The sequence below is a fragment of the Triturus cristatus genome, chromosome 7 (genome assembly GCF_964204655.1).
Source record: "Triturus cristatus chromosome 7, aTriCri1.1, whole genome shotgun sequence".
Lineage (NCBI taxonomy): Eukaryota > Metazoa > Chordata > Amphibia > Caudata > Salamandridae > Triturus > Triturus cristatus.
The window spans coordinates 519,005,960-519,019,489 of record NC_140590.1 but is presented as its reverse complement, the minus strand read 5'-3'; the positions used below and the strand labels follow the sequence as shown (position 1 = coordinate 519,019,489).

Genomic DNA, 13,530 nt, shown 5'->3' with positions numbered 1-13,530 from the left:
AGAGACGCGTCCGCTGTCAGTATTATTTGTGGAACAGGCTCTTGGAACGGTCGGCCCTTGCAAAGGTTTTGTGGATTCCACCAATGCAGAGAGTTGTATGCCCGACCGCTCACCAACACTAGGTCTTTCAACTGTCCTTGAGCCTGATTCCACTGACGTGCTAAGCACTCCTGAAGCGGGCGCATATGTAGTCTCGCGTGTGGGACTATGAAAATCCATCATGCCTATCAACTGCATGAACACTCGCGCGGGAAGGGAGTGTTGTGGTTTGAACTTGGAAATCAGCATTTGCATGCTGTTGATTCTCACTAAATTTGGCTGAGCTGTGGCCGCCAGAGTGTCTATGGTCGCACCTAGGTACTGTTGTACGTGTGCGGGTTGCAGATGTGATTTTGGGTAATTTAGTGAGAACCCCAGACTGTGAAGGAGGTGAATGGTGCGGGACATGTGGCTGGCACATTGCTGGGCTGACTTTGCTTGAACAAGCCAGTCGTCCAGGTAAGGGTAGACGTGTATGTGCTGCCTCCGTAGATGTGCCGCCACAGTAGCTAGGCACTTTGTGAAAACTCTGGGTGCTGTTGTGACGCTGAAGGGAAGAACCTTGAATTGGTAGTGCTGCCCTTGAATAGTGAACCTGAGATATTTCCTGTGTGATGGGTGAATGGGTATGTGGAAATACGCATCTTTGAGGTCTAGTGTGGTCAGGAAGTCTCCCTGTTTGAGCAGTGGGAGGACTTGTTGCAGGGTGAGCATGTGGAAATGCTCCGAAAGAATATAGCGGTTGAGGGGTCTCAGGTCTAGTATAGGTCTGAGTGACCCGTCCTTTTTTGGTATTAAAAAAGTACAGGGAGTACACCCCGGTACCTTGCTCGTGGACGGGTACGACCTCTATTGCGCCTTTTAGCATCATGCTTAGCACTTCCTGCTGTAATAGCGCTAAGTGCTCTGAGGACATAGGACGGTGTTTTGGGGGTATTGTGGGTGGAGTAGAGGTTAATTCTAGGCAGTAACCGTGTTTGATAATATCTTTGACCCACCTGTCCGTGGTGATGGAGTTCCACGTGGCCAGGAACTTTTGCAACCTTCCCCCGACAGGTGTTGTGTGGTCGGGAGGAAGGGAGAGGGCGTCACTGTTTGTTCTTGGGAGAGGATCTGGTATTGCCGTATCCGCGTCCTCTGCCCTTTGTGCTTGAACCACGATATCCACCCCTGGTGTTTTTATCATAGGTACTTTGGGTGTTGCCCTTGTTGTAGGTTTGCTGTGACCCCTGTCCTCTACCTGCTCCTCTATTACCGGGGCGACAAAAGGAGCCACTCCGAAAGGTCTGCGTTTGGAGAGCCCCCATGGACTTTGTAGTGTCAGTGTCCTTTTTTATTTTTTCTAGTGTGGTGTCAACCTCTGGCCCGAATAATTAGTCTGGGTTGACCGGCTGGTTGAGGATGTTATTTTGCACCTCAGGTTTGAATCCGGAGATTCGTAACCAGGCGTGTCGTCGTAACATGACGCTAGTGTTTATGGCTCTGGCAGCTGTATCTGCGGCATCCAGTGCACACTTGATGGATGCGTTTGTGAGGAGTTGTCCCTCTCTGATGAGGATCTCTGCTCCCTCTTTGTATTGGTCAGGGAGATGTTGTAGTAATGTTTCTAGTGTGTCATAATGCGCTCGGTCGTAGCGAGCCAGGAGCGCTTGAGTATTGGCAATACGCCATATGTTAGCTGCTTGGGCTGCAACCCGTTTGCCGGAGGTCTCTAACACCTTGGACTCTTTGCCTGGGGGAGGGGCATCCCCAGTCGTCTGCGAGTGCGCCCGTTTACGAGCATTCGCGACTACTATGGAATCCAGAGGCAACTGTCCTCTAATATAGGTAGGATCCCCAGGCGCTGACCTATATTTTTTGTCGATTCTGGGGTTTATTACTCTGGCCCTGGTGGGTTCTTTGAAAATGTCCTTTGCTGGTTTGAGGACACCTTTCAACATGGGTAGAGTTTTAACATGTTGTTTTTCTGAGGATGCAAAAGTGTCCATGAGAAAATCGTCCTCGATGGTGTCAGAGTGGAGTTGAACACCATGATTGGCCGCAGCACGTTCAATGAGGGCGTTGAATGCGGCAGTGTACTCTGTGGGAGATGTTTTTGCACCATATAGCTGCGTGTCCTGCGTATCCATAGGTGCGTTTGGGTCCACAGGGTCATCCCAAGCTTGGTCAGGGTCCTGTTGGCCTTCAGGGTCCATTTCTCCGGGGTAGGGGACGTGGTCTCCCATGTAGTCCTCCAAAACGTCTGTGTCGGAGTGTGTCGGAGAGAAGGACTGTGGATCTTGGTAAGAGCCATGGAGAGGCTCGTAAAGAAGTGGTTCCGAATCCACTGGCAGCTTTTTCTTTAGTGGGATCCGGTAGGAGTCCAAAGCTGGCTCAGAAGTTATCTTCCTCTTGTGAAGCATCATTCTGCCTGTTGCGGCATCGATGATGTGTGATGGCGACGTCTCCGTAGGAGAGTGTTCTGCAGGTGTGATCCTGGTGTGGGTGACACGTGTTCTGATTTCGAACAGTTTTGGCGCCGTGGATGGTGGCAGGCCAAAAGTGATGTTGGCCGGTGCCGGAGAAGCTTTTTGAGCCTTTTTCGGCTCGGAGCTTGATGTGTCCTGGAGGGCCGCCTTATCTTTGATGCGTTGCAAGGATGCTGAAACTTGCCGCACCTGGAACGCCGACCGTTCTTTGGCGCCGACCGGTTCCGTTGAGGCAGGCGTGGACTTCTTCGGTGCCACGGGGTCATCGAGTCGAGGAGAGGTAGTAGCTGTCGACGGCGTCGATGATTGTGCCTTTGGTGCTGTTTTCGAAGTGGTGTGAGATCCAGCAGCCATTTTGACCTTTGTGGTCAGAGCCGATTGTTTCGGTGCCGGGAGCCGAGGCGGCTTGGCGGTACCGATGGTCTTTTTCCGTGCGTCGGCGCCGACGTCGGCTGCTGCAAGCTCAGCACCGAAGTCCCGTTTGGTGCGGTCGGTGCCGACGGGTTTGGCTGGCGTCGAAGGTGTGGTGGGCTTCGATCCAACCAGTGTGACTTTCAGTTTCGGTTTCTGCTGAACCGAGACGGCTTTCGGTTTCGGTTTCGATGAAGGGAAACCAGCCGTTTTGGGTAGTATAGGCTGCCGCTGAATGTCCGAGGCCGGGCCAGAGGGGGGGGCCGAATGGATGCGGGATAGGTCTTGGGTAAGGCCCGAAGGCGATCCCTCGACCTGAGCCACAGACTGACGCACTGGGATATCCAAAGTCTGTTCGGGTAGGCCTTGCTCGTCACCGGAGCTACTCTCTTCAGCCCCTAAGGCCTCATTGTAGTCTCCTACCTCGGTGTCGGCTTCGTCTCTGTGAAAGAGTTGTTCTTCGACGTCTTCCGATCCGGAGTCGTGTTCGGAAGCGGGGCTGGAGGGTAGGTTCTCCACATCTTGCACATCTTCGTCCTCGGCGTTGAAGATGTCAGTCGGGGCCGGTGCCGCTTGCTGCGCTTCGAGCCTCGCTGCTCGACGATTCCGGAGAGTCTTCTTGGATCGGAATCGGGCACAGGCCATACATGTGGACTCGTCGTGATCCGGTGAAAGGCATTTGTTGCACACCGGGTGGACGTCGACATGGGGATATTTCGCATTGCATACAGGGCACCGCTTGAAGGGCGTCCTCGATTCCATCGTCTATGTCGGGTCGATGGTCGGGTATGATGCGAAAAAGTTGGTTTCTGGAAGTTAGCAAACTAACAAATAACTATAGATACCGATCGGGAACAGTACCGACGCGAACTAAAGGCCTTTTGGCCTGTAAAAAGTTTTTCCTAACTTGAGTCAAGATAAGCACATCCGAACCCAATGGCGGAAAAAAACAATCTGAGGATGGAGAGGATGCCCATGTGCACTGTAGTCCAGGGGAGGAGTCACCTATCCCAGGATACTTCGAAGACTCTTCCAGGACAACAACGTGCAAACATCCGGACCCAACACTAGGCGGCGATCTATGCACAGATATGAATTCAGCAGCCCACATGCCTCGAACATTAAAAGACGCTTTAATAAAGAAGACTAATAATAGCATTAGGTAACTTATTAGTTCATAGGTCAGTATTTTGACAAGGCTATGTGTCCTGTAGAGCGAAGGGAATCGTGTCACTCGTTTTGAAAGCTGGTTAGCTTGCAGAATCTATAAGAATTCAATAATTACATAAAACCTTTACATTTATTTTATAAATGAGACAATCTCTATTTAATCGCTGGCAAGAGATGCTGGTGCCCGTCAGCATGCAAATACATCAAACTCACAGTAAATAGGTAAGTGCACTTCCACTGGTCGTGAATGGCAGATTTTATATGTACGATAAACAACTTGGAAGCACCAGTGGTCCCACTTGTTAAAAGTAAGTACACTGGGTCCAGTCTTTATTGAGTTGAGGAGCGCAGAAGGACAAGACCAGCTCTCAAGTGTCCAACTTCTAACTGCCCCAGAAGCAAATGCCAAGTTAAACACAAACATTCCAGGAATGCTTACACCAAGCATTCATGGTAACGAAGCAACGCAACACTTCCCCCTCCTTATTAAAACAAAAAGAAAACAAGTGGAATACAATAAGAAATAAAAGAAAAAGAAAATAATAAACAAATATACAGTTAACAGAAAAACAAAGCAACTGCAATAATAAGATATAAACATTACAGATTCTTCACAACATAGTCCTTTAACCATACAGGAGCTTTCCTTTCCCTAGACAACCATTGTTTTAGGCTCAGGGAATCACGAAGATCAGATCCTGAATCGTCCTCCATAGAAGACATAGGAGGATGAACCACCCCTTACTCCCCCTCAAGAACAGATGATTCAACGTTGGCACTGTTAGCTGAAGCACCAAGAGGAGTAGAACTACCTCCGGGGGTGCAACTTGATTCAAAAGCAAAATCATCCTCCATCCAATCAGAATTACCCTTGAAATTGTTAGTTTCTCTCACACCACCAGGTCTTCCCTTGGCCACTCTTAAGATTCCAAACTTCACCGTTCCTAAGTCTGACAGCATTTTACAAAACTACAACCACCTACTCCGCATAAAAAAATAAAAAAAATAACCTTTACTAACCTAAGTCCAGGTTTCTTAACACGAACCCAATCTCCTACTTCAATTGGAGTGGGTTTCGTACCATGTTTGGAATCAAAATATTCCTTGCTTCTGTCAAGTATGCGTTCCATTCTGCTCCATACATCTTCATTGGACCAATGTTCCACACCAGACAAACACATCCAACCAGGATTAAATTTAGATCTAGGTTTACGACCACGCATTATCACAAAAGGAGGTAACCCAGAGGCCTCAGTACAAGTTACACGATACGCCCAAATCATTTTGCCAACTTGTGTGACCCAATCCTCAGAACCACTCATAGCCAACTGAATTATTCCCTTCAAAACTCGATTAAACCATTCCATTTCCACTAGGATTGTGCAAGGACGTGGTTCTATGCTTAATGCCCAACCTCTAAAAATAAGTTCTAGCTTTATTAGACAAAAACTGAACACCGGTATCACTTATCATGGATGCAGTAATACCCTCAGAGGTGAATACTTCATCCAAAAATTCTAAAACAGCAGCAGTATCAGCTTTGTCCACTATCTTAACAGGCCAACGTGAAAACAAATCCATAAGTACAATTATGTATTTCAGATAATAATCACACTAATATCGCACTGGTCCCTTGATATCAATAGCCACCTTATCCTAAGGTTCCTTAGACATAATACTGTCATGCATGGGAGGTGTAAAGGTTCTCAAGGATTTATTAGCGTTGCAACATGCACTGCACTCCCTTACCATTCTTTCAGCCTCGAAGTCCAGACCAGGCCACCAGAATAAACGTTTCAAAACAGATTTAGTTCTGGTGATACCAGAATGCCCTTCATGGCATAATTCTACAATAGTAGAACGTAAACTTTGCGGAGGAATGATTTTCTCTCCCCTTAACAAAAAACCATCATTAAAAGTGAGCTCCGATTTAACCTCCCACAAAAGTCGAACAGCATCAATAAAGGTATCTTTGCGAGGCCAACCATTCATTACATAAGGAAATACCTTTTCCAGAATCTTGTCTTTTTGGAATTCCAACTCCCACTCCTTCTTATTAATAGCAGAACAACCATGATCATGAATTAGTGCCACCTGAAAGTTGTTCCACTTATCATCCTCACATTCCTCTAACATTGCAGGCATTCTTGAAAGAAAGTCAGCCACCACATTGTCCTTTCCAGGGGTATACACTATCTTGTAGGTAATATTTTGCATACGCATAGAAATTCTGGAAAGTCTAGAGGAAACATTGGTAGAACTTTCCACAGACAAAATTTTGACCAACGGTTTGTGGTCGCATCTCAAGGTACAAACTTTCCCCCATATAAAAGATTTCAAATGGTCCCAACCCCAAGCACATGCCAACACCTCCTTTTCTATGATGGGATATTTCTCTTCACAAGGAGACAAGGACCTGAAGGCATAAGTAATAATTAGCTCCTTATCTTTCTCATTCACCTGGGACAACACAGCCCCCAAACCCTTGTTGCTTGCATCCGTAGTGATCAGGGTCAAAACTACTTAAGCTTGTTGCGCTTGCAATGGCAGTTTTTATAGTATTAAAGTCCTTTTCACATTCTGAAGACCACTCAAAATGAACATTCTTCTTAAGTAGTTGACGGATATTGTAACACTTATTCGCGAAATTTGGAATGTATTTTGCGCAAAACTCTGCCATATCCAGGTTCACTAAAAGTTTAGAGCAGAGCTCTTTCTACCTCAGAAATCTGAGATATGGTGGCCTTGTGGGGGGGGGGGGAATAGGAGTGCTTAAGCTTCCACCTCATCAGCTTAAGTTTGGGTTCTTATAAATAAGGTGGAGGTGTTACTAAACATACCATTTCACTTCAGGTCGAACGCAATTTTACATTATATACCCTATGTTATATATTTTTACACAGTATATTGATATTTTAATGTACCGGGGATTCTCAGCTTGAGGACACCATGTATATATATTAAATATCCATTGTTGGAGATTTTAGGGTCACAGTTAATAAATTATCTCTGGAGGGCTGTCGTTCTCCCTGAAGCCCACACAATACTTTGCTAACATGCATCAAAAAGCAGGAATATGTAAATTAACCCACAAAGGGAATTATGGGGTGCTCCTGGTCGGGAGCAGTAAATAATATAATAACCCCCCCAAGTCAATCAGAAGGGCTTACATTTCAGCCCAGATAAATATAAAATGTGAACGTTAATTTCTCAAAAACAACTGAGCAGAATTGTATCAATTCACAAAAAGCAAGCTTTCAGAGTAAAGATCTACCTTTCTGCCAAATTTGATGTAATTCTGTTCAGACATTTGGGCTGTATCGCAGTTCACAATTCCCAGGTGAAACTGCATGGAGACATTGCATTTTAGGGCCCCCCTTTTTTCTTGACCCCCTCCCCCTTAACAGATCACCTAAAAACTTTCCAGGAAAGAGCTGATGTAGATTAACTTTTTGTATAAATACCAGAAAAATTAATTAAAAACAAACGTGCATACTCACACCCACATGCATACCTGATAAAGGCATACATAAAGAACAGAGGTGGATTAACTCGTTTGGAAAGTTTCATGCATTTCATCAAAGGGTGGCAAAGTTATTAGCTAAACAAAAAATGTATTTCCTATGGTAACTAGGTCCTAACTATAACTACACAGTGGTGACAGTCACTGTGATATATAATATATATATATATATATATACACACACACACACACAATACAACAAAGTCCTATATATAAATGAAGATGGGATGGGAGACTGTTGTCCCCCCAAGTATACATAACAAAAATATATTACAAAAAACATGTGCATGTAGACCCACATATATAAACCCCGGGGGAATTTGGCTAGCCAGCAAAAACAAGAATAAAAGTATGCATCTAGATACCTTTATACATATGTGTGTGTGTGTGTATCTATACATATATGTGCAGAGAAATAGATGTAAATATGTTCTTATTAATAACAAGAAAACATGTAAAAAAGACAAGGAAAGGTTGAAATGTATGAAAAGATGTTTTAGTCAAAATAATATAGTTTAAAAAAACATTACATTTTAGAAGTTGAAAAGTAATGTTTGTCAGTTGTTTTGAAAAACTATGTTCTCACATGGAAACCTTGAATAATCGATAACTGAATACCTTTTGGAAACTGTTAAGACATTTTACACTGCAGATTGAACACCAGTAGGTTCCAAAAGTGTGTACAGCGGTCACATACCCATGAACAATGTCAATAACTAGCAAGGCTTATGGTCTGGCCAAAAGCTAAGCAAATTTAATGCAACCCGCTCGCATATGCCTAGTCCATCCAAATTAATTATGTGCAATCCGTAACCATATCAGAGTTGGTGTTAATGTGCTTCAGAGTTTTGGTTGAAGGGTGTGGGGTCAGGAAAGATGCAGTGAAAAGATATGAACAACAATTGGTTGCTATTATTCAAAAATAAAAGATGACTACACCAACATCAACATTATAGTTTCTTTGATACACATCAAAAATGATATTTGACGTTTGCATACGATAGCCACAAGAAATCTTGGCAATTACACATTTTTAGAAGGCGGCACCATCTTTGAAATATCTGACAATTAAACAACGAGGACATTCAAAAAGACCTATTAGCGATGAATGAAAGTATACAAGAGAAAGATCTTATGGGTCTCACTAACCTTTGGTTTTTTGATCGGCAGCCTGAAAAAAAAAATACAACAATATTACAACAAACGTTTTCACTGTAAAGCAGAACTAATTTTAGGGCTGAAATAGAAAGCGCATATTAAGCAAATATTTGGCATACATTTTTAAATGCCTTCCAATGTTGTTAATCAGACATTTAATAGGACTAACTAAATATAGATGATGGTAACTCGTGCTCCAAGGCCTTCCATTCTCCACACTGGCACCTCTTAACTGATCCTCCAAACCGCAACATGCGTCATCCAGGGCCTGAAGAGACATGATCATCTTACCCCTCATCCTGATGGAAATCCATCAGCAAACCTTGCTGACCAGCACCATCTTCCAAACCGTCAGCATCACTTACACAGCCACCATGACCAGCACCCCTACTTACCTTGCAGAATAGCTCACCATCTGATGGTTCTCAGCACTCCCACAGCAAAAACACTATCAAACTCAGAAGTGTAAAAATGAAAAAATAAGGCAGCAGTGCTTCATCATCTACGCACCCAGGATCTGGAATACAATCCCTGTATCCTTTAGGACTTCCCCAATGCTGCTAGGAAAGAGTAGGACTCACCCATTTAAAGAGCACTACATCCCAATATATATTAACAGCCATATCCCTGCTACCTCTCCTTTTACTCATTAACCTTATGCTCGTTTTTGACGCTGTACAGTGCTCCACTCACAATTAAATACAAATTACAGCTTAGTGTAGTGCCTTCTCTTGATCAAGTGGCACAACAGATGTCTTCCTGTGTGTTTCAATTGTCTGAAGGCAAGCCTAGTCCCAATATTATTGTGCAATAATCAATTCAATTTATTTTGCAATTTCCTCCTATCGTGCCTCAGTGTTCGAGCTTCGCATTGATAGGCTTAACCAGGACAAGTATAGAGTAACCAACATTAATCGTATTAATGGCAAATGATTACTACTTTCACTTCTTCATTGAGTAGTCGTGTTGATGTGGATCATGACGATACCCACAATCTGGCCTTCCGATGTGGATACTAGGCCGCAGTCCATAAGTTTCATGCGTGGCATTTGGTTCAGTGTCAGATTCTCAGGTAGAATTGGGCCCCCATGCACACAAATATTTTAGTACTCTGCTCTCGTACAACTGTTCCCTATCCGGGATCATACCTTATTAGCAATTTAATATTCAAACACTAGATTAATTGCTTTGAGTAACACAGAACACTAAAGTCTAAAAATTATATGCAAAGATTAGAGGGTCTGGGACAAAAATTCCTTATGTTAAGCATTTAAATTCAGTGTGTAGAAAGTGGCGGTGTGTTTTTTTAGGGATTTGATTCTTAATACCCTTCTGTGATGGAGGTTAAGCATTAGCAGGGAAGAAAAGGAGGACCAACTAAATTATCTCACACAAGCATTTTATCTGATGTAGGCCATCTAACACAAGCAGCTATTAATGGATGATGTGGAGAAGTTATCAGTCTCGACCGGTTATGATTAGGAGGATCTGCTTTAAATTACCACATGTAATGCAGATAAGAACAGTCAAAGCTGCCCAGTGAATCCGACTGCTACGCTAAAACGATCTGCAAATGGACGGGTCAATGAACAAGTTTCTCACCTTTTTTTGAGCACCTTCTTTCTTTTTCTTTTCTTCCTGCTTTTTCTTTTTCTTTTCTTCCATCAAACGTTCCTCTTCTTGTGTTTCTTGTTCTTTCTCCCTGTGAAGCAAGAAGAGACAAGCTTTTGAATCAAGGCAAAACTGTTGAAAGCACACTAAATTAAGAATTAGAAAGAGTGACTTGAACACACGTCTGTAATTTCATCACGTTATCCTAACAAAAAAGGTTAAATTTGGCAGCATGGTACAATAGAGGGCATCACCTCACCACAACGTTAGCTTGTGGTACAAATCTTAGTTCTGGATGTATGCTAATTAAAAAGTGAATATTCTAAATATTGGATACAGGCGCCCAAAGAAATTGACAGACGCCAATTTAACAGATTTATATATCATGTGAATGTTTCGCTATTTACACGTTTTAATTTACTTCAAATTTAGTCCGTTCTGCTATAACTGCTGGTCAATAGCACGTTTTACATTTGAAAAATAGAAACCAATATTATTATATCTCTAGGCGAGAAGCCACGGCAGAACTGCAATCTCCCGTTTCCAATGGCTGTGCTTTGCTCTGCCCTTAAGCCATAGATATTGCTTTTAAATTGAAGGGCTTTTACGTTAGACGTCGACGGCACTTGTGCGATTCATGATGTGGATAACGTATTTTTTTTTACTTTCTTTAGGGTAAAGGATCAGCATTTTTCAAGCCTTAGCTAATTTTGCATTGAAACCTTACACCATTGCCTTGAGAAATGGTCAATCATCTGAAAAATTAGAGCCACAGCATACATGCCAACATTTTAGAGCAGGAAAGTGGAAGATTTTGATAAAATTAGGATTATGTATTTTTTCCATTGATGTATAAAAAAAAGAGGCAATTTTAGGCCGGTGACAGCGAAAGAAAGCAATTTTGGCTTCAAAGCACGGGAGTCTGAACCGGGTCAAATGGCACCTATGCCATAGACCGGCATTGGCAAAATAAAAAGGTAAAGCTGTTTGCCAGTGCTCTTCAACTTCGGCGAAAAGAAAGAAAAACATGACGACATATGTGTGTGCATGCATCATCACGTATGCGCATACCATGACACTGGCCACGCATGGTGATTCATGCTCACTCATGCATTATGACATCGTGATCCCTTCGTTTTTCTTTTATTTTACCATTCCAACTAAGATGCGAGTGCCTATCTAGGAGCAGTACATTTAAAAATGATATATACAATGCTGCACAGCGCTTTTTTGTTTTTTATAAGACCTGAGTGGGGAGTGGACTGGTAGCAAATTGCAGCTGCTGGACCATTCCCCAAATAAAATGTTTAAAAAAAATAAACACACACACAGGACATGCCATCGTGTAGCTGGTAGAGGACAAAGTAAATGCTAACAAACAACAACAAAAAATAAAAGCTGACTGAGGAGAATCAGCGAAGCAACAGATAAGCTGGGGGTGGGAGTTTTAAGTGGGGGAGGGAGAGCAAGGGGACAACTAACCAAGAACTCAGTTGCTCCAATAGGGTGCTGAAAGAACAAGCATTTACAATGCAACGGTCTCGGCATTGTTAAAGTTAGAGCTATTGGCATTGCTCATGACCTTTTTGTTTGTGTTTTTGTTTTTAAAACATTTAAAGAAACTGCATTGTTATTTATAATGTGAATAGCTTAATCACTCTCAAATGTGAGATTTATTGCATTTGCAGGCACACACAGAGCCACACACACAAAGCCACCCACACACACAGAGCCACCCACAGAGCCATTCAAATAGAGCAACCCACACAGAAATAGAGCCACCCACAGAGCCACCTACACACACACAAGCAGAAGCCCACTAACCTATTTACATTATGTGCAGTTTGTGATCTGCATGGTACATGTTTTTTGCTGCAGGCACATTAACCCTATGTGCTACCTTTGCTGGAGTCAAAACTTCCACTAGACAAAACTCCGATCTCTCTGTAGGAAGAACATTAAACCCCAGTCATCATGACATTTTTATTGTTGCCGAAAATTGCTGGAGGCCAGGAAGGAGGTAGCAAGCGATTTTAAAACCTTAATTTACTTGTAAACATAATGTCTCCACCCAAAGTCAGCGCCCGGTCACACTGGTTGCACTGCCCTAGAGCTGGCCCTTTTCAAGGGTCCTGTGACCTGAGTGATAGAGTCACTGTTGTTCCTGGCTGTGCTGCTTAATAGACCTGCTAGCAAGAGTGGAGGTGAACTTCAGTATGGATTGTGGTGGACAAACCTTGAAGGTTAACCCAATTTATTTCTTCCCAGACTAATGCCTTTTAGCAATGAAAGACTGGGAAAAAAACAGAAGTTTCTAAACCTATGCCTTGCTGTTTACGTGCAGCTCATAGCGCAGGATGCTGTATTAGGATTGTAACTTATGAACCGTAGTAACAAAAGGCTCTCTGTGACAAAACCCATTAACCCACTAAGCTGCAAAAATTACAGTCCTGTGACGTGCAGGTGCTTTACAGCAGGGACATTAACCCTCTGCTTTATGATCATTCAAAACCACACTAAACAAACCTCTGATCTCTCCAGAAGGTACATTAATCACCAGGGTTATCTTTGCATTTTATAACCACCAAAATGTTGCTGGTCACACAGGGAACTCTGCAGGTGGTGCTTTTAATCCCTTAAGGTATTTCTAAATGCAGCACCCTCGGAGTTCGGCGCCCTGTGAGGTGGCACCAGTCACATGCTCTAAAGCCAGCCATGAGAGTAACTTTCTCTTCCAAGGCCTCGAAAAATTATGACAGATGGAAAGTTTTTTCTTAATTAAGATTTGTATACATCCAGTATGTATTACCAGGTATTAAATTTGTGTTGACAATCTAGGGATCGCTTAAAGAGTGCTTTTGGGACTTGAGCACATCTTAGCTTATTTGTTACAGCACATTGGGCTGCAGGCTCGAGGCGCTTCACAGCTGAACTAGCTGCCATGACTGAGACCTGCTCCCTGACCCTTTCCTTGTCGTTATTTTCTGCACAGAATAAGTACAGAGGTGATGGAGCATATGGGCAGGATATCTTGCTTTCTTATTTTGCCGTTTCTAAGTGCTGGAAAATAGCAGGTGGGCACATGAAAGTGTTTGAAAGCAAGGATCGTGTGCAGTGGGACGTGTGCATACCGTCTTTGTCTAAAATAAA

The 13,530-nt window shown here is 43.3% G+C and overlaps 1 protein-coding gene across 9 annotated transcripts in view; it reads right to left on the bottom strand.

The window, feature by feature from the left end:
* TNRC6C (trinucleotide repeat containing adaptor 6C) overlaps nt 1-13,530 on the bottom strand; it is an 854,353-nt gene that overhangs the window by 639,839 nt on the left and 200,984 nt on the right. For all 9 annotated transcript variants that reach the window (XM_085616884.1, XM_085616886.1, XM_085616885.1 and 6 more), the window contains exons 2-3: nt 10,372-10,471; nt 8,761-8,782 (exon numbers count right to left, since the gene is read on the bottom strand). In XM_085616884.1, coding sequence (XP_085473010.1) covers nt 8,761-8,782; nt 10,372-10,434 — 85 coding nt within the window. In that variant the 5' untranslated portion in view covers nt 10,435-10,471. The remainder of the gene's footprint in view (nt 1-8,760; nt 8,783-10,371; nt 10,472-13,530) is intronic.